Source organism: Palaemon carinicauda, chromosome 30, assembly GCF_036898095.1.
Source record: "Palaemon carinicauda isolate YSFRI2023 chromosome 30, ASM3689809v2, whole genome shotgun sequence".
In the NCBI taxonomy this organism is placed as follows: domain Eukaryota; kingdom Metazoa; phylum Arthropoda; class Malacostraca; order Decapoda; family Palaemonidae; genus Palaemon; species Palaemon carinicauda.
In genome coordinates this window covers 57,427,634-57,450,133 of record NC_090754.1, presented here as the reverse complement: position 1 = coordinate 57,450,133, position 22,500 = coordinate 57,427,634, and the positions used below count along the sequence as shown (strand labels likewise).

The following is a 22,500-nucleotide window of genomic DNA, read 5'->3' as shown; positions in this document are numbered from 1 at the left end:
AAAACCTCAAGGCAACAGGACATAACATGTTCGAGAGACAGACAATGTTCAGAGCAAAACAGCAGACATGAATTTTCATGTTCGTTTGAGTGCGAGGGAAGAGCGAAGATACAAGCATATTATATACAAAAGGAATTATGTACAATTGTGTGACACACGGTTGGTACATGGCTCCCCCTCTAAAAATGACATACTGAACATGTTACATAGGTGCCCTGAATCTGGAGAGGTAGTAGTAAAAACTGCGCCGATTAGCGACAGTGAGTGGCTGTAGAAGTCGTTGGTTGGGGTGCGACCGAGTGGTGGATGATGGGTGGCTGTTGCTGCTCCGGCTCGTCACGGGGTAGGCGAGTGTGTCCTACGGCATTCATAGGCGTGTGTGTCCTACGGCATTCATAGGCGAGTCCTACGGCATTCATAGGCGAGTGTGTCCTACGGCATTCATAGGCGTGTGTGTCCTACGGCATTCATAGGCGTGTCCTACGGCATTCATAGGCCTACGGCGTTCATAGGCGTGTATGTCCTACGGCATTCATAGGCGTGTCCTACGGCATTCACGTCAGCTTCGGTTGAAGTTGAATAGATGTCCTCTTCGTCACGAGTGGAGGCGTTGATGGAGGTTTGAAAGTCATGAAGTGGGTTCACATCACGAGGAGAGCCGTCTGCGGCAGGTTGCAGGCGAGTGATACTGGTCATTTTCCCGAGGGTGAGCGAAGCCCTTTGGTCCCCCAACGGTTGTTTAGAGAGCTAAAAAGGCGTTGCTATACGGGCGGCTGGCGACGGCGAGTATTGCTGCAGAAGGTATGCGTTGACGGCGTCATAGTAACGGTGAGAGGTGTAGGGGGGATGGGGAGGCGGGAGGAGCGAGTCACTCCGGGGTCACCAATGTGACGGGCCGAGAGAGGAGTTGTGAAATCAAAGGCAGATTGGAAACGACTGAGTTATATATTAAGGAACACTCTTCTTTATATACAAAACCTCAAGGCAACAGGACATAACATGTTCGAGAGACAGACAATGTTCAGAGCAAAACAGCAGACATGAATTTTCATGTTCGTTTGAGTGCGAGGGAAGAGCGAAGATACAAGCATATTATATACAAAAGGAATTATGTACAATTGTGTGACACACGGTTGGTACAAGGGCCAGGCAATGGCTGCTGATGACTCAACAGGTAGACATATAGGCTCCCTCAAACGCCCCATCCTTAGCTCAAAAGAATGGTGAGGTTGCAGATACTGCAAGAAACTATCGAGCTTAAGCTAGACACGAACCCCAATCCAGTGATTGCCAGTCAGGGACGTTTCTAGTAGGCCACCACAACCCATATATGTAAATAATAAACTGACTGGCTCAATTCCTCAACCTCCTTAAGACTGAGTGTGACACGAACCCCAATCCGGTGATTGCCAGTCAAGGACATTTCCAGTAGGCCACCACAACCCTTATATGTATATATTAAACTAACAGGCCCAACTACTCAAGCTTCTTAAGGAACCACAAGTAAAAACAAGAAGAAGAAAAGTTGGGGCCACACCTACCGGAGGATTTCTTCTCTCTTGAAGAAAAGGATCTTCTGAGACCTTAGCAATCAACATGCATTCAAAGGTAAGAATGTTAATGAGTCCCTTTGTATTTCTCTATAGATCTCTACTTTCTGTCAGTCATTTAAATGTTAGTGTTAATTGTGAGGTGATAATTATTCCCTTAATTACCTGTGAAATGTCTTCAAAAGAAAAAGTCGGATTCAGTTATCGTCTCTGATAGTTTTTCAGTGTAACCATGAGAATTTTAAATATATAAACGAACAAATACGATAAATATAAGTTAGAGAAATGCAACATAAAGAAATATAATATTCGTGACAGTGTGAAATGCCCTTGCAAATTATAAAAGCAATGTAAGGAAAACAAAATAATTAAACAAAGATTTGTGGCAGAACAATAATCTATGCTATAGCTCAGGAAAACTTATCACAGCAGGAAAAACAACACCAATGATAATTTGAGAGTTAAATTCTGCGAAACGACTGGTAGGTTAAATTACTTCACTATCAACTGTAAATAAACATAAAAGCGAAAATTGGCCAAACGATAAGAAAATTTAAAGATATTTATTTTCTATAATTTTTCTTTCATTTAAGTCTTTATCTATACATTAGACTTGGCTGCCTTAGCTCATGTCACACGTGGGATATGTAATATAGTATATGTAAATTAAAATATATTTATGTAGATATGCTATGATGTATATATGTAATAAATTGTAAGGTTGTAAATGTGTATTTCCTAATAAAAGATAAAAAGAAAATCTTTGATAACTTAATAAATCGAATATTCTTCCTTAAAAAAAAATATTTGCTAACTTTGAAAATCAAATATTCTTCCTTTTTACCGTACCCTTCTTTAAATCAATACCTTATTTTATTCGTATGTTACTCTCGTTCAAAACTCCAGAGAGAGATCCTTCGAATCCTAAAATTCCTTTGAGGCAAAGAACTACTTCAACAAGGCAGTGAAGGATGAGTCCTCAGAGAACGACTCCAGTCACCATGAACAACTTGACAGAGACGTCATTCAAAGGGTCGTACTATAACCAACTTCCCAATGGTCATCTGCAGACTGTCAAGCATTTCATGCTATATGAAGGAGGTAAAGTAGTAGTTAGCACTATCAAATTCGTGCTTTAAGATTAGCAGTAAAACTTTAATAGCAGCTGAAAAATTTTCACTTTACTTGCATTATGTAATATGAAATAAAATTGCAAGTTAGCACTATCAAATTCGTGCTTTAAGATTAGCAGTAAAACTTTAATAGCAGCTGAAAAATTTTCACTTTACTTGCATTATGTAATATGAAATAAAATTGCAAGTTAGCACTATCAAATTCGTGCTTTAAGATTAGCAGTAAAACTTTAATAGCAGCTGAAAAATTTTCACTTTACTTGCATTATGTAATATGAAATAAAATTTCAAGTTTTGTTTCTTAACGAGGGAAAAGATGCCAGTTTAGTCCTACAGGCCAATTCACTCAGTTACATGGATACTAACATGCTTAAAATGTATTTGGAATCGATGGCAATTTTGCATAATTAATTGATAAATATGTATAAATATATATATATATATATATATATATATATATACATATATATATATATATATATACATATATATATATATATATATATATATATATATGTATATGTATATACATATATATATATATATATATATATATATATATATATATATATATATATATATATACATGCATCTATATATATATATATATATATATATAGATAGATATATATATATATATATATATATATATATATATGTTTGTATACATAGGTATATATATAGGTGTGTGTAATATACATATATGCATATTCATATATATATATATATATATATATATATATATATATATATATATATAGATATATATATATATATATATATATATATATATATATATATATATATATCTATATATATACATATATATACATATATATATATATATATATATATATATATATATATATATATATATATATATATATATATATGTATATATATACAGTATATATTATAATTTTGTGTGAATAACAAATGGATGAGAATAGACAAAAATAACTTGATAAATCATATGAAGACATTACCAAAACTAAAAAAGAAAGGATAAAAAAAATTGAAACATGAGGAAGACTGACCTCATACCCTTAGGTCTATTAAGAAATATACTATAAAAACCAAGACATAAGAAAGATCATGGCCACACCTATTTGCGGACGTCTGCTATATAATGGTATGAGATGGTGGATATTGCACAGACATCTTCTGACACTCCAATCGCCAACATGTTCTCCAAGGTATATCAGTTAACCTTTGGAAGGAGGTTATATTCTTGCCCCTGTTTGTGTTATTGTGTGTGTGTGTTTGTTTGTGAACAGCTTCCTGGGCAGAATTTTAATCGTTGAGTAATGAAACTTGCAGGGATCAACTACTATGTTAAAAGCTGGAATTGATTAAATTTTGGAAGATCAAGGTCAAAGGTCAAGGTCACAGTCAAGCAAAATGTCCAATTAGCCATAAGTTTGGACATGGTTGTGACAGAGACTTTAAACTTGGTTCAGATTTGAGTGTATGAAAATACACGCCAATCAATACATGTTAAGATTAAAGGTCAAAGTCAAGGTCGAGCAAAAGGTTAAGAAATAAGCTGCCCTGGCGGAGGTGTGCATTCTACTGAGTGCCCCTGTAGTTTTATCTTGAAATACTTCTTTAGTAAACTCATACATTTAGCAATTTTATCTCAGATCATTTGCTGAGGAAATGAATATTTAAGAATGGTTCAATGGTTTTGATTTATAGCGTAATGATACAATGATCTGATTGATTATGATTATCAGAAATGAAGATACTTATCATTGTTTATTTTTTTCAGGTCCTTTTGATTGCTTTGGGTTTGGCTGCCCTTGCCAATGCTGCCCCTGGTGTAAGTATTTAAGTACCTTAACACTTATGTACTTATTTACTTTTTAACCTATAAAGATTATCATACTAAACCACATTTTAGAAGCATATCTATAAATATCTATATTCTTGCTTTATGTATTTTCAGTCTTTGATATCTATAAAAATTGTAAAATACATTTAATGAATATTTATGTGATTTGATTACTTAAAACTAAATCTTTTTTTTTTTTTTTTTACCTTCTAGTTCTCCTCCGAGTCGAGATCCTTCGAATCCTACGAGTCCAGTGAAGCTCAGTACAGCTTCAACTACGCCGTGAAGGACGAATCCTCAGAGAACGACTTCGGTCACCAAGAAACCCGCGACGGAGACAACACTCAAGGCTCGTACTACGTCCAGCTTCCCGACGGTCGTCTGCAGACCGTCAAGTACTACGTCGACGGAGACTCAGGATACGTGGCTGAAGTCAGCTACCAGGGAGAGGCTCGATTCCCAGACTCCTTCGAATCCTACGAATCCAACGAATCTAAGTAAATGAATAACGACTTCAGATTATTGCTAAATTATTAACGACCTATTTATGACTGAATGTGAATAAAGCAACGGAAATTAATTTGGTATTTCTTTTACTTTCTTATCATAAGGGAAATATATTTTACCTTTTAGAAACTCTATTTTGAAATTGCCATCACAGCCTTAGCAAAATTTAATACAACATTCACGGTATTGTGCCACTAAATTATACCACCTCTGAATGGGCATCAGTGTGCACTGTGGTGAAAATATGGTCCTTAAAACATGTATAATAGAGAGGAATATTCACTTCTGGGCCGCAATGGTGAAGGATCAACCCCCCCCCCCCCCCTCATACACACAAACACACACGCATGTAGCTTGTAAAAAGATTCAACAAGATTCTGTGAAAAGAATGTTATTATATTATAAAGATATAGAGGTGAAATACACATCTGTCGATATTATGACGTTATCTCGTCTCTTTATCATATAAAGGAAGGTACGTGGTAGAATTTTGAATGATAAAGGTAGACAACAACTGTCTGATATCAGAATTGTAGTATAGGTAAAGGAAATAACTTTCATTACATGTAAATATAAAAATTTATAACCGAATTGATAGCAAGATATCATAGAAAGTGTTATGGGTGCACATTAAGCAGGATATGCTGAAGAGATGGATCAGAATCTTCATTAATGTAAACAAAGCATGTTACTGTACTTAAAAGGGAGAGTGTATGGTTTGGGCTAAATATTTGTACATAATTAAATATTTGCTGTCAAAAAGCGGTAAAAATCCTGGAATAAATGTTGCCAGGCATTTACCTTTTTAAAAACGGATATATGTATGCAAAGGAGTGATATTACGGTCACCAACCCGTAGATGATAGGGTATAGTAGGGTTAAAAATACGGTCGCCTGTATTTTAATAAGATACGGCTGAGAAAAGTATATTTTTACGGAGAATTTTCAATTTAAATTACGGTTTTTTTTAACAGTGTATGAAACAAACTGTATCATCGGGGCAGTTAAAAGATTTCACGAAAGTATATTTTAGAAAGGTTCTAGTTCTATAATAAGGTAACTGATTTTGAATGCCACGTCGAATTATTTTTGTGGGAAATGGTATAGAACTGCTTGGGAATCGTAAAGATAAACCTCAAGATCCAGAAAAATTTTTCCCAAGTTCTTACAAGAGAAATTGGATGAAATTAAATGTGAGAAAATAGGTAAGAACATGAGGATAAATGGAAACAAGAACGATGGATCCCTAAATGTATATAGAGTTAAGGAAACAATTGATGCTGTTGATTTGTAGTGTCTTTAAAGATATAAGAAAGGTAGATAAGAAAAGAAGAGACACAGATTGAGGGAAGCAAGGCGGGCTTCTTGATGTGTTAAAATAGAGAAGACATTAAACCTATAAGGAGTCTTCATTGGGGAAGGAAAAAGTGACATTTTAAAAGAGCTCTTTAACAGGATATTGAAATGTTGATCTTGGAAGCATATAAGGTAAAATGTTATGGAGGGTGAGATGAAAATTGCATAGTATATTTGACATAGAAAGAACTATAAGGGAGAAATAATGAATCGAAATAGACGTTTGGGAACCAACTGTCAAAACAGCCTAGTTATTCACTAATAATGAAATAGTATTTATTGACCTGTAATTAAATTATTATGATACATTTGTCTTTGTATCTTTTATCTATTTTCCCTTCACATCGAAAAAGAAACCGTGATAATATGAAAATGATTCTTCATTTAACTTGAATAAAGCACCATGCTGGGTCCGTTGATCTTGAGTATTAAAATCCACAATTATATTGGTTTGTATATCTAAAAATAGCAGGAGCTTTTAAACTTTTTTCAAAGTGCCTTTTCAGCCGAAGAGGCACTTTGAAAAAAGTGCAAAAGCTCCTGCTATTTTTAGAATACAGAAACTCATATAATTGTGGATTTCAATATCCAACATTCGTCCTTTATTATCTTCTACCGGTACCTCACTACCTTCTAGAGATAATCCTACTCTCTAATGACTGATCAGACTACCTTTTTCAGCTAAGAATACCATCAATGACCATGAAGTTAATCTTCTACTTTAACTGGCAAATGCTGTTACTCTATATCTCTATTGAATTGCGTGATTGACGCCATGTTTGAAATCTTGACGTACCTCAATCAAAACAAGGTTGAAGTTACGAGCTGCAGCTGAAGATCAGAGCATTTTTTTACTCTGTATTTCTGAGAATAACTGTGGCATAGGGTATCATCTTCCCAAATAAGCCAAATCCAAACCAAAGGTTACTTCTTATATCGTTTGTTTATTTTCTTATTTCCTTTCCTCACTGGGTAATTTTTCCTTGTTGGAGCCTTTGCCCTTATAGCATCTCGCTTTTCCAATTAGGGTTGTAGCTTTGCTAATAATAATAATAATAATAATAATAATAATAATAATAATGAATATAATGATGATAATAATAATGATAATAATAAATATAATAATAATAATAATAATAATAATAATAATAATAATAACAGGAATCTCGTACTAAACCAAACAAAAAAAATAAAGGAAACTAGACCAGGCTTGCAAAACATAGAGACTTCGAAACCTCTCGACAATCACGTGATCAAATAGAGGCGAAGAATGTTCAGTGAAGGCCGAAGAAGGTCACTGAGATGCAATGTTTGACCCTTAATATACGAGGTCATGAAGGTGTATCACCTGGGATTATATATACATATATGAATGATTATATTTATATATAAATGTATACTTAAGCTAATGTATAGTTAGGCTAATTCATTAATATCAATAGGCTTTACATAAGGATATGGGTACGTGATGTTAACAACTGTTCTTTCATTATTTTCGTATGTTTATTTTCAGATAGAGTGGACGAGCCTTTCTCTATAATGAGAGAGAGAGAGAGAGAGAGAGAGAGAGAGAGAGAGAGAGAGAGAGAGAGAATTAATTAAAATTCTCATTAAAGACCCATTAAGAGATAGAACTTTATATCAGTTTAAAGTTCTAAAGGCCACTCATGAATAGCAGAGAGAGAGAGAGAGAGAGAGAGAGAGAGAGAGAGAGAGAGAGAGAGAGAGAGAGAGAGAGAGAGAAATTAAAATTCTTATTAAAGACCCTTCAAGAGATAGAACTTAATATCAGTTTCAAGTCCGCTCATGAATTGCAGAGGCAATCACCTAGCTAGCAGAACAATGCCCCAGAGCCTGACTAGACATCCAATTGATCATCGTCCAAGCCCCCTCTCCACCCAAACTAGGATCAGGGAGGGCCAGGCAATGGCTGCTGATGACTCAGCAGGTAGACATATAGGCTCCCTTAAACGCCCCATCCTTAGCTCAAAAGAATGGTGAGGTTGCAGATACTGCAAGAAACTATCGAGCTTAAGCTAGACTCGAACCCCAGTCCAGTGATCGCTAGTCATGGACGTTTCCAGTAGGCCACCACAACCCTATATATATATATATATATATATATATATATATATATATATATATATATATATATATGTGTGTGTGTGTGTGTGTGTGTGTGTAAATATCACCCGCGAATGGCATTTAATACCGAATTCTATCTTGGGAATATATATCCACTTGGAATTCATTTTATGGTAACAGCTTCTGGCGGGGTGGGGATTCGAACCACCACCTGTTCGGCTGGAAACTATGCCTACAGTGACCATACCGACTGAGCTACCAAGAGAGTCTGCTGGAAACTATGCCTACAGTGACCATACCGACTGAGCTATCAAGAGAGTCTGCTGGAAACTATGCCTACAGTGACCATACCGACTGAGCTATCAAGAGAGACTCTCTTGATAGCTCAGTCAGTATGGTCACTGTAGGCATAGTTTCCAGCCGAACAGGTGGTGGTTCAAATCCCCACCCGACCAGAAGCTGTTACCATAAAATTAATTCCAAGTGGATATATATTCCCAAGATAGAATTCGGTATTAAATGCCATTCGTGGGTGATATTTACATTAATTAAAATCACGTGTGCTTGTGATATATATATATATATATATATATATATATATATATATATATATATATATATATATCAAACTAACAGGCCCACCTACTCAAGCTTCTTAAGGAACCACAAGTAAAAACCAGAAGAAAAGTTGGGGCCACACCTACCTGAGGATTTCTTCTATCTTGAAGAAAAGGATCTTCTGAAACCTCATCAATCAGCATGCATTTAAAGGTAGGATTGTTTATGAGTCCTTTTGTATTTCTCTATAGATCTCTACTTTATTTTAGTTATTTGAATGTTAGTGTTAATTTTGAGGTGATAACTATTCCCTTTTTGAATTACTTGTGAAATGTCTTCGAAAGAAAAAGTCGGATTCAGTTATCGTCTCTGATAATTTTTGTATCGTTCACTGTAACTTTGAGAATTGTAAATATATAAACGAACAAATACGATAAATAAAAGTTCGAGAAACGCAACGTAAAGAAATATAATATTCGTGACAGAAAGATAAATACTCTTTTTTATATAAGTTTCATTTAGTTTGAAATGCCCTTGCAAATCAAGAAGGCAATGCAAGGAAAACAAAATAATTAAATAAAGATTTGTGGCAGAACAATAATCTATGCTATAGCTCGGGAAAACTTATCACAACAGGAAAATCAACATCAATGATAATTCGAGAGTTAAATTCTGCGAAACAACTGGCAGGTTAAATCACATAGCTCACTTCATTATCAACAGCAAATAAACATAAAAGCGTAAATTGGCCATATGATAAGAAAATTAAAAGAGGTTTTTTTTTATCATTTTTTCTTTCATTTAAGTCATTCCTTATATATTAAACTTGGCTGCCTTAGCTTATATCACCCCTGGAATATGTGATACAGTATATGTAAAATAAAAGAGTATTAATGTAGATATGCTATGATGTATATATGTTATAAATTGTAAGATTTAGGGTTGTGGTGGCCGATGTGGTAACGTACCTGACTGGTGAACGCCAGACTTGTGTTCGAATCCAACACAAACTCGTAGGTTACTCTGGTTGTTGCAATCTCACCATCCCTGTGAGTTTAAGATGGGGGGTTTGGGGGAGCCTATAAGTCTACCTGATGAGTCATCAGCAGCCGTCGTCTGGCCCTCCTTGGTCCTAGCTTGAGTGGAGAGGAGGCTTGGGTGCTAATCATATGTATCTATGGTTAGTCTCTAGCGCATTGTCCTTCTCGATACGGCAATGATACAGTCCCTTGCCTCTGCCATTAATGAGTGGGCTTTAAACCTAAACCTTTAAATATATTTCCTAATAATAGACAAAAAAAATCTTTGCTAACTTTATAAATCAAATATTCTTCCTTTTTACTGGACCCTTCTCTGAATCCATACCTTTTCTTATTCGTATTGTTGCTCTCGTCGCAAAAATCCAGAGAGAGATCCTTCGAATCCTACAATTCCTTTGAGGCTAAGAACTGCTTCAACAAGGCAGTGAAGGATGAGTCCTCAGAGAACGACTCCAGTCACCAGGAACAACTTGACAAAGACGTCATTCAGAGGGTCGTACTATATCCAGCTTCCCAATGTTCGTCTGCAGGCTGTCAAGTATTTCGTGCTATGGATAGAGTCTTTAAAGAACGACTTCAGTCACCAGGAACAACTTGACAGAGACGACATTCAGAGCGTCGTACTATAACCATATTCCAAAAAGTCGTCTGCAGACTGTCAAGTATTTCATGCTATATGAAGGATGTAAAGTAGTAGTTAGCACTATCAAATTCTTGCTTTAAGATTAGCAGTAATACTTCAATAGCAGCTAAAGAAATTTCATTTTACCTGCATTATGTATTATGAAATGATATTGAAAGTCTTTGTTTCTTAATAATGGGAAAGATACAGGCCCCTTCACTCAGTTACATGGATGCTAATATGCTTAAAATGAATTTGGAATCGATGGCAATTTTGCATAATTAATTGATAAATATGTATATATATATATATATATATATATATATATATATATATATATATATATATATATATATAGATATATATATATACATATATATATATATATATAAATCTATCTATCTATCTATCTATCTATCTATATATATATATATATATATAGATATAGATATATATATATATATATATATATATATATATATATATATATATATATATATACATATATATATCTATATATCTATATACAGTATATATTCTACTTTTGTGTGAATAACAAATGGATTAAAATAGACAAAAATAACTTGATAAATCATATGAAGATATTACCAAAACTAAAAAAAAAAAGGATAACAAAAAATTTAACATGAGGAAGACTGACCTCATACCCTTAGGTCTATTAAGAAATATACTATAAAAACCAAGACATAAGAAAGATCATGGCCACACCTATGTGCGGACGTCTGCTATATAATGGTATGAGAAGTTGGATATTGCACAGACATCTTCTGACACTCCTATCGCCAACATGTTCTCCAAGGTATATCAGTTAACCTTTGGAAGGAGGTTATATTCTTGCCCGTTTGTGTTATTGTGTGTGTGTGTTTGTTTGTGAACAGCTTCCTGGCCAGAATTTTAGTCGTTGAGTAATGAAACTTGCAGGGATTAACTGCTATGTTAAAAGCTAGAATTAATAAATTTTGGAAGATCAAGGTCAAAGGTCAAGATCAAATTCAAGCAAAATGTCCAATCAGCCATAAGTTTGGACATGGTTGTGACAGAGACTTCAAACTTAGTTCAGATTTGAGTGTATGAAAATCCACGTCAATCAATACATGTTAAGATTAAAGGTCAAAGTCAAGGTCGAGCAAAAGCTTAAGAAATAAGCTGCCCTTGTGGAGGTCTACATAATACTAACTGCCCTTCTAGTTTTATCTTGAAATACTTTTTTAGTAAACTCATACATTTAGCAATTTTATCTCAGATTATTTGCTGAGGAAGTGAATATTTAAGAATGGTTCAATAGTTTTGATTTATAGCATAATGATACAATGATCTGATTGATTATGATTATCAGAGATAAATATACTTATAATATTTTTTTTTCAGGTCCTTTTGATTGCTTTGGGTTTGGCTGCCCTTGCCAATGCTGCCCCTGGTGTAAGTATTAAAGTACCTTAACACTTATGTACTTATTTACTTTTTAACTTATAAAGATTATCATACTAAAACACATTTTAGAAGCAAATCTATAAATGTCTATATTCTTGCTTTGTGTATTTTCAATCTTTCATATCTATAAAAATTGTGAAATACATTTAATGAATATTTATGTGATTTGATTACTTAAAGCTAAATATTTGTTTTTTTTACCTTCTAGTTCTCTTCCGAGGAGAGATCCTTCGAATCCTACGAGTCCAGTGAAGCTCAGTACAGCTTCAACTACGCCGTGAAGGACGAATCCTCAGAGAACGACTTCGGTCACCAGGAAACCCGTGACGGAGACAACACTCAGGGATCCTACTACGTCCAGCTTCCCGACGGTCGTCTGCAGACCGTCAAGTACTACGTCGACGGAGACTCCGGATACGTGGCTGAAGTCAGCTACCAGGGAGAGGCTCGATTCCCAGACTCCTTCGAATCTTACGAATCAAATGAATCTAAGTAAATGAACAACGACTACAGAAGATCATTGCTAAATTATTAACGACCTATTTATGACTGAATGTGAATAAAGCAACGGAAATTAATTTGGTATTTCATTTACTTTCTTATCAAATGGGAAGTATATTTTACCTGTTAGAACCCCTATTTTGAAATTGGCATCACAGCATTAGCAAAATCTATTACAATATTCACGGTATTGTGCCACTAAATTATACCACCTCTGAATGGGCATCAGTGTGCACTCTGGTCAAAATATGGTCCTTAAAACATGTATAATAGAGAGGAATATTCACTTCTGGGCCGCAATGGTGAAGGATATGCCCCCCCCCCCCCCCTACATACAAACACACACGCATGTAGCTTGTAAAAAGAATCAACAAGATTCTGTGAAAAGAATGTTATTATATTATAAAGATATAGAGGTGAAATACACATCTGTCGATATTATGTTGTTATCTCGTCTCTTTATCATATAAAGGAAGGTACGTGGTAGAATTTTGAATGATTAAGGTAGACAACAACTGTCTGATATTAGAATTATAGTATAGGTAAAGGAAAAAACTTACCTTACATGTAAATATAGAAATTTATAACCGAATTGATAGCAAGATATCATAGAAAGTGTTATGGGTGCACATTAAACAGGATAAGCTGAAGAGATCGATCAGAATCTTCATTAATGTAAACAAAGTATGGTATTGTACTTAGAAGGGAGAGTGTATGGTTTGGGCTAAATATTTGTACACAGTTAAATATTTGCAGTCAAAAAGCGGTAAAAATCCTGGAATAAATGTTGCCAGGCATTTACCTTTTTAAAAACGGATATATGCACGTAAAGGAGTGATATTACGGTCACCAACCCGTAGAAGATAGGGTATAGTAGGGTTAAAAATACGGTCGCCTGTATTTTAATAAGATACGGCTCAGAAAAGTATATTTTTACGGAGAATTTTCAATTTAAATTACGGTTTTTTTTAACAGTGTACGAAACAAACGTTTATTGATATCCGGTATCATCGGGGCAGTTAAAAGATTTCACGAAAGTATATTTTAAAAAAGTTCTAGTTCTATGATAAGGCAACTGATTTTGAATGCCATGTCGAATCATTGTTGTGGGAAAATGGTATAGAACTGCTTGGGAATCGTAAAGATAAACCTCAAGATCCAGAAAAAATTTTTCACAAGTTCTTACAAGAGAAATTGGATGAAATTGAATGTGAGAAAATAGGTAAGTTCATGAGGATAAATGGAAATAAGAACGATGGATCCCTAAATGTATATAGAGTTAAGGAAACAATTGATGCTGTTGATTTGTAGTGTCTTTAGATAAAGATATAAGAAAGGTAGATAAGAAAAGAAGAGACACCGATTGAGGGAAGCAAGGCAGGCTTCTTGATGTGCTAAAATAGAGAAGACATTAAACCTATAAGGAGTCCTCATTGGGGAAGGAAGAAGTGACATTTTAAAAGAGCTCTTTAACAGGAGATTGAAATGTTGATCTTGGAAGCATATAAGGTAAAATGTTATGGAGGGTGAGATGAAAATTGCATAGTATATTTGACATAGAAAGAACTATAAGGGAAAAATAATGAATCGAAATAGACGTTTGGGAACCATCTGTCAAAACGGCCTATTTATTCATTGATAATGAAATAGTATTTATTGAACTGTAATTAAATTATTATGATACATTTGTCTTTGTATCTTTTATCTATTTTCCCTTCACATTGAAAAAGAAACCGTGATAATATGAAAATTATTCTTCATTTAACTTGAATAAAGCACCATTTTGGGTCCGTTAATCTTCAGTATTAAAATCCACAATTATATTGGTTTGTATATTTGAAAATAGAAGGAGCTTTCGAACTTTTTTTCAAAGTGCCTTTTCAGCTGAAGAGGCACATTTAAAAAAGTGCAAAAGCACCTGCTATTTTAGAATACAGAAACTCATATAACTGTGGATTTCAATATTCAATATTCGTCATTTATTATCTTCTAACAGTACCTTACCACCTTCTAGAGATAATCCTACTCTCTAATGATCCAACTACCTTTTTCTGCTAGGAATACCATCAATGACCACGAAGTTAATCTTCTACTTTAATTGGCAAAGGTTGTTACTCTATATCTCACTGAATTGCGTGATTGATGCCATGTTTGAAATCTTGACGTACCTCAATAAAAAAAAGTTGAAATTACGAGTTGCAGCTGAAGATTTATTTTATTTTTTTTTTTATTTTTTTTTTTTTTTTTTTGTGAGAATAATTGTGGCAAAATCCAAACCAAAGGTTACTTCTTACATCGTTTATTTATTTCCTTATTTCCTTTCCTCACTGGGCCATTTTTCCTTGTTGGAGCCTTTGCCCTTATAGCATCTCGCTTTTCCAATTAGGGTTGTAGCTTTGCTAGCAATAATAATAATAATAATAATAATAATAATAATAATAATAATAATAATAATAATAATAAAAATATTATTATTAGTAATAATAATAATAATAATAATAGTAATAATAATAGAAATAATAATAATAATAATAATAATAATAATAATAATAATAATAATATTAACAGGAATCTCGTACTAAACGAAACAAAAAAATAAAGGAAACTAGACCAGGCTTGCAAAACATAGAGACTTCGAAACCTCTCGACAATCACGTGATCAAATAGAGGCGAAGAATGTTCAGTGAAGGCCGAAGAAGGTCACTGAGACGCAATGTTTGACCCTTAATATACGAGGTCATGAAGGTGTATCACCTGGGATTATATATACATATATAAATGATTATATTTATATATAAATGTATACTTAAGCTAATGTTTACTTATTAGAAAATCATTAATGTTAATAGGCTTTCAATAAAGATATGGGTATGGGATGTTAATAACTGTTCTTTCATTATTTTCGTCTGTTTATGTCTAGATATAGTGGACAAGTTTTTCTCTATAAGGCCGAGAGAGAGAGAGAGAGAGAGAGAGAGAGAGAGAGAGAGAGAGAGAGAGAGAGAGAGAGAGAGAGAGAGAGAGAGAGAGAGGTAACCTTCTTATGTCCTTACTGCTCTAAGAGTCATTGCTTTTTAGTTGTTATTTTAAAAATAAATATTGAAAAGGTTTACGATTAATATACGAAGCAGAAAACGAGAGAGAGAGAGAGAGAGAGAGAGAGAGAGAGAGAGAGAGAGAGAGAGAGAGAGAGAGAGAGAGAGAGGGGTAACCTTCTTATGTCCTTACTACTCTAAGAGTCATTGCTTCTCAGTTGTTATTTTAAAAATAAATATTAAAAAGGCTTACAATTAATATACGAAGCAGAAAACGAGAGAGAGAGAGAGAGAGAGAGAGAGAGAGAGAGAGAGAGAGAGAGAGAGAGAGAGAGAGGGGTAACCTTCTTATGTCCTTACTGCTCTGAGAGTCATTGCTTCTCAGTTGTTATTTTAAAAATAAATATTAAAAAGGCTTACAATTAAAATACGAAGCAGGAAACTTTAAACCTCATGGACAGAGAGAGAGAGAGAGAGAGAGAGAGAGAGAGAGAGAGAGAGAGAGAGAGAGAGAGAGTTCATATTAAAGACCCTTCAAGAGATAGGATTTGATTTCAGTTTAAATTTCAAAGCCCTTCCATGAATGACAGAGGCAAGGGACATTATTAATCCCCTAGCTAGCAGAACAATGCCCTAGAACCTGACTAGACATCCAATTGATCATCGTCCAAGCCCCCTCTCCACCCGAGCTAGGATCAGGGAGGGCCAGGCAATGGCTGCTGATGACTCAGCAGGTAGACCTATAGGCTCCCTTAAACGCCCCATCCTTAGCTCAAAAGAATAGTGAGGTTGCAGATACTGCAAGAAACTATCGAGCTTAAGCTAGACACGAACCCCAATCCAGTGATTGCCAGTCAGGGACGTTTCTAGTAGGCCACCACAACCCTTATATATATATATATATATATATATATATATATATATATATATATATATATATATATCTATATATATATATATCTATATATATATATATATATATATATATATATATATATATATATATATGTAAATATCACCCACGAATGGCATTTAATACAAAATTCTATCTTGGGAATATATATCCACTTGGAATTCATTTTATGGTAACAGCTTCTGGCCGGGTGGGGATTCGAACCACCACCTGTTCGGCTGGAAACTATGCCTACAGTGACCATACCGACTGAGCTATCAAGAGAGTCTGCTGGAAACTATGCCTACAGTGACCATACCGACTGAGCTATCAAGAGAGACTCTCTTGATAGCTCAGTCGGTATGGTCACTGTAGGCATAGTTTCCAGCCGAACAGGTGGTGGTTCAAATCCCCACCCGACCAGAAGCTGTTACCATAAAATGAATTCTAAGTGGATATATATTCCCAAGATAGAATTCGGTATTAAATGCCATTCGTGGGTGATATTTACGTTAATTAAAATCACGTGTGCTTGATATATATATATATATATATATATATATATATATATATATATATATATATATATATATATATATATATATATATATATATATTAAACTAACAGGCCCAACTACTCAAGCCTCTTAAGGAACCATAAGTAAAAACAAGAAGAAGAAAAGTTGGGGCCACACCTACCCGAGGATTTCTTCTCTCTTGAAGAAAAGGTTCTTCTGAGACCTTAGCAATCAACATGCATTCAAAGGTAGGATTGTTTATGAGTCCCTTTGTATTTCTCTATAGATCTCTACTTTCATTTAGCTATTTACATATTAGTGTTAATTGTGAGGTGAAAACCATTCACTTTTTAAATTGCTTGTGAAATGTCTTCGAAAGAAAAAGTCGGATTCAGTTATCGTCTCTGATCATTTTTGCATCATTCACTGTAACCCTTAGAATTGTAAATATATAAACGAACAAATACGATAATTATAAGTTAGAGAAACGCAACGTAAAGAAACATAATATTCGTGACAGAATGATAAATACTCTTTTTTTTTATATAAGTTTCATTTAGTGTGAAATGCCCTTGCAAATTAAAAAGGCAATGCAAGGAAAAATAATTAAATAAAGATTTGTGGCAGAACAATAAATTATACTCAAGCTCAGGAAAACTTATCACAACGAGAAAAACAACATCAATGATAATTCAAGAATTAAAATCGGTAAGACAAATGACAGGTTAAATCGTATTATTAATTTTGCTATCAAAAGCAAATAAAGATAAAAAGCGAAAAATGGATAATCAATAAGAAAATTAGAAGAAGTGAATGTTTTATCATTTTTCTTTCATTTAAGTCTTTATCTATACATTAGACTTGGCTGCCTTATTTGATGTCACACCTGGAATATGTAATGCAGTATATGCAAATTAAAAGATATTTTTGTAGATATATGATGTATATATGGAATAAATTGTAAGGTTGTAAATGTGTATTTCCTAATAAAAGATAAAAAATAAAATCTTTGCTAACTTTATAAACCAAATTTTCTTCCTTAAAAAAAAATCTTTGCTAATTTTATAAATCAAATATTCTTCCTTTTTACTGGACCCTTCTCTGAATCAATACCTTATTTTATTCGTATTGTTGCTCTCGTGTCAAAACTCCGGAGAGAGATCCTTCGAATCCTACAATTCTTTTGAGGCCAAGAACTACTTCAACAAGGCATTGAAGGATGAGTCCTCAGAGAACGACTCCAGTCACCAGGAACAACTTGACAGAAACGACATTCAGAGGGTCGTACTATATCCAACTTACCAATTGTCGTCTGCAGACCGTCAAGTATTTCGTGCTATGGATAGAGTCTTCAGAGAACAACTTCAGTCACAAGGAACAACTTGGCAAGCACGTCATTCAGAGGGTCGTACTATGACCAACTTCCCAAAGGTCGTCTGCAGACTGTCAAGTATTTCATGACGACATTCAAAGGGTCGTACTATAACCAGCTTACCAATTGTCGTCTGCAGACTGTCAAGTATTTCATGCTATATGAAGGAGGTAAAGTAGTAGTTAGCACTATCAAATTCGTGCTTTAAGATTAGCAGTAAATCTTCAAAAGCCGCTAAAAAAAAAAAAAATCTCACTTTACCTGCATTATGTAATATGAAATGAAATTACAAGTCCTTGTTTCTTAATAAGGGAAAAGATACCAGTTTAGTCTTATAAGCCATTTCACTCAGTTTCATGGATACTTCCATGCTTAAAATGTATTTGGAATCAAAGGTAATTTTGCATAAATAATTGATATATATATATATATATATATATATATATATATATATATATATATATATATATATATATAGATAGATAGATAGATAGATAGATAGATAGATATATATATATATATATATATATATATATATATATGTATGTATGTATATATATATATATGTATATATATATATATATATATATATATATATATATATATATATATATATATATTTCAAATAAGCCATATATATTAATATATTAAAGTCTGGATTCTCTTGACGACCTCGGGATCAGAGCCCAAGGCGGAACCGCCCAAAGACTATGATATCGGACCAGCGGGGATTTGAACCCTCGCCAGGATATCTGTATGCCAGTGACCATACCACTCCGCCACGAAGGAAGATCTTTAATGTATTAATATATATGGCTTATTTGAAATATGAAAGAAACACGTTTAAATGTGCAAAAAATTTATCATATATATATATATATATATATATATATATATATATATATATATATATATATATACAGTATTACAGTATATATTCTACTTTTGTGATAATAACAAATGGATGAAAATAGAAAAAAAAATAACTTGATAAATCATATGAAGACATCATCAAAATTGAAAAAAAAAAAGGCTAAGAAAATTTTAAACATGAGGAAGACTGACCTCATACCCTTAGGTCTATTAAGAAATATACTATAAAAACCAAGACATAAGAAAGATCATGGCCACACCTATCTGCGGACGTCTGCTATATAATGGTATGAGATGGTGGATATTGCACAGACATCTTCTGACACTCCTATCGCCAACATGTTCTCCAAGGTATATCAGTTAGCCTTTGGAAGGCAGTTATATTTTCGCAACTGTTTGTGTATTTGTGTGTGTGTGTGTGTTTGTTTGTGAACAGCTTCCTGGCCAGAATTTTAATCGTTGAGTAATGAAACTTGCAGGGATTAACTGCTATGTTAAAAGCTGGAATTGATTACATTTTTGAAGATCAAGGTCAAAGGTCAAGGTCACAGTCAAGCAAAATGTCCAATTAGCCATAAGTTTGGACATGGTTGTGACAGAGACTTCAAACTTAGTTCAGATTTGAGTGTATGAAAATCTACACCAATTAATACATGTTAAGATTAAAGGTCAAGGTCAAGGTCTAGCAAAAGATTGAGAAATAAGCTGCCCTGGTGGAGGTCTGCATTCTACTGAGTGACCCTCTAGTTTTATCTTGAAATACTTTTTTAGTAAACTCATACATTTAGCAATTTTATCTCAGATTATTTTCTGAGGAAGTGAATATTTAAGAATGGTTCAATGATTTTGATTTATAGCATAATGATACAATGATCTGATTGATTATGATTATCAGAAATGAAGATACTTATAATATTTTTATTTTTTTCAGATCCTTTTGATTGCTTTGGGTTTGGCTGCCCTTGCCAATGCTGCCCCTGGTGTAAGTATTAAAGTACCTCAACACTTATGTACTTATTTACTTTTTAACTTATAAAGATTATCATACTAAACCACATTTTAGAAGCAAATCTATAAATATCTAAATTCTTGCTTTATGTATTTTCAATCTTTCATATCTATAAAAATTGTAAAATACATTTAATGAATATTTATGTGATTTGATTACTTAAAACTAAATCTTTGTTTTTTTTTTTTTTTACCTTCTAGTTCTCCTCCGAGTCGAGATCTTTCGAATCCTACGAGTCCAGTGAAGCTCAGTACAGCTTCAACTACGCCGTGAAGGACGAATCCTCAGAGAACGACTTCGGACACCAGGAAACCCGCGACGGAGACAACACTCAGGGATCCTACTACGTCCAGCTTCCCGACGGTCGTCTGCAGACCGTCAAGTACTACGTCGACGGAGACTCCGGATACGTGGCTGAAGTCAGCTACCAGGGTGAGGCTCGATTCCCAGACTCCTTCGAATCCTACGAATCCAAGGAATCAAAGTAAATGAACAACGACTACAGAAGATTATTGCTAAATTATTAACGACCTATTTATGACTGAATGTGAATAAAGCAACGGAAATTAATTTGGTATTTCTTTTACTTTCTTATCATGAGGGAAATATATTTTACCTTTCAGAAACTCTATTTTGAAATTGCCATCACAGCAATAGCAAAATTTAATACAATATTCATGGTATTGTGCCACTAAATCATACCACATCTGAATGAGCATCAGTGTGATCTGGGGTCAAAATATGATCCTTAAAACATTAATAATAGAGAAGTCTTTCCACTTCTGGCCAGGAATGGTGAAAGATATGTCTTCCCCATACAATCACACAAACACGCACACACTCACACACGCACATAACTTTTAAACTAATTTTTAATGATGGAAAGGTTCAACCATAGTGTATGAAAAGAATATTATCCTTATGCTATAAACAGATAGAGGTTATATATACATACATATATACTGTATATACAGTATATATATATATATATATATATATATATATATATATATATATATATATATATGTATATATATATATATATATATATATATATATATATATATACATACATTATATATATATATATATATATATATATATATATATATATATACAGTATATATATATGTATATATGTATATATATATATATATACATATTTATATATATATGTATATATATATATATATATATATATATATATATATATATATATATATATATATATATATATATATATATGCTTATTATATAAAGAGAGGATTATTGTAGGATTCTGAATAATATGGAAAGACAGACGACAATTCACTGATGTTGGGAGGATAGTGTAGGTAAATGATACGGCCAGAACTTCTCATGCATGCAAATATAAAATTTTATATATGAATTAATAGCAAGGTATCAAGAAAGGTGTTATGGGTATATAGCAAGCAATATTATCTGCAGAGATCAATCAACATCTTCAATAATGCAAACAAATTATTTCAGCAGACATAGAAGGAAGAGAAACTAGTTTTGGGGTAAATATTAGTATGAAACCAATGTTCATGGATATCCTAATCCATTAAAGCTGTAGTTTGGGGAGATTTAAGGAAGGTAGGCTTTACAAAGGTTAAAGTTCTAAGATAGGAATATCAATTTTGAATGGCATTTGGATTTATTGTTATGTGAAGATGGTATAGTGCTGTTTAGGAATCGTAGAGAGAAACTGTAAGAGCTACTGGGAAAGTTCAGCAGTCCTTAAAAGAGAGGATAGTTAGAGTTCAGGGTTAGAAAAGTAGATTCATAAGGATAAAGGAAAACTAGAAAGATGGATCCCTAAATGTTAGTATAAGTTAGGGAACATAGGGTGTCTTTAGATAAAGATATCATATGAAAGAAGGATGAGGAAAGAGACACAGTGAAGCAAGAAAGGCTTCTTATTGTATAAAAATGGAGAAGAATTTGACACTATAAGAAGGCCTCACTGGAGAAGTAAGAAGTGACATTTTGAATCAGCTCTCTAACGGGAGAGTGAAATAATCTTAGAGGCATGTGGAGGATGATATGGAAATTGAATAGTTTATTAGACAGAGGAACAAATAAAAGGGAGAAATAATGAGGAACTAGAAAATATAAAATGGAAATAGGAAAGAGGGATTATGTTGCAATGGATATTTG

At 33.5% G+C, this 22,500-nt stretch overlaps 3 protein-coding genes across 3 annotated transcripts; all 3 read left to right on the top strand.

The window, feature by feature from the left end:
* The first annotated feature begins 3,802 nt into the window (after positions 1 to 3,802).
* Positions 3,803 to 5,065, top strand: LOC137623178 (pro-resilin-like). The gene is made up of 3 exons (XM_068353877.1): positions 3,803 to 3,879; positions 4,455 to 4,505; positions 4,731 to 5,065. The coding sequence occupies exons 1-3, from the start codon at positions 3,823 to 3,825 to the stop codon at positions 5,016 to 5,018; spliced, it is 396 nt and encodes a 131-aa protein (XP_068209978.1). The 5' UTR covers positions 3,803 to 3,822; the 3' UTR covers positions 5,019 to 5,065.
* A 6,384-nt stretch (positions 5,066 to 11,449) lies between these two features.
* LOC137623179 (pro-resilin-like) lies at positions 11,450 to 12,701 on the top strand. Its single transcript, XM_068353878.1, has 3 exons — positions 11,450 to 11,505; positions 12,075 to 12,125; positions 12,346 to 12,701. The coding sequence occupies exons 1-3, from the start codon at positions 11,494 to 11,496 to the stop codon at positions 12,631 to 12,633; spliced, it is 351 nt and encodes a 116-aa protein (XP_068209979.1). The 5' UTR covers positions 11,450 to 11,493; the 3' UTR covers positions 12,634 to 12,701.
* Positions 12,702 to 19,594: 6,893 nt separating this feature from the next.
* LOC137623177 (pro-resilin-like) lies at positions 19,595 to 20,897 on the top strand. Its single transcript, XM_068353875.1, has 3 exons — positions 19,595 to 19,679; positions 20,260 to 20,310; positions 20,538 to 20,897. Exons 1-3 carry the CDS (start codon positions 19,623 to 19,625, stop codon positions 20,823 to 20,825), a joined length of 396 nt encoding a protein of 131 aa, XP_068209976.1. The 5' UTR covers positions 19,595 to 19,622; the 3' UTR covers positions 20,826 to 20,897.
* The last annotated feature ends 1,603 nt before the right edge of the window (positions 20,898 to 22,500 follow it).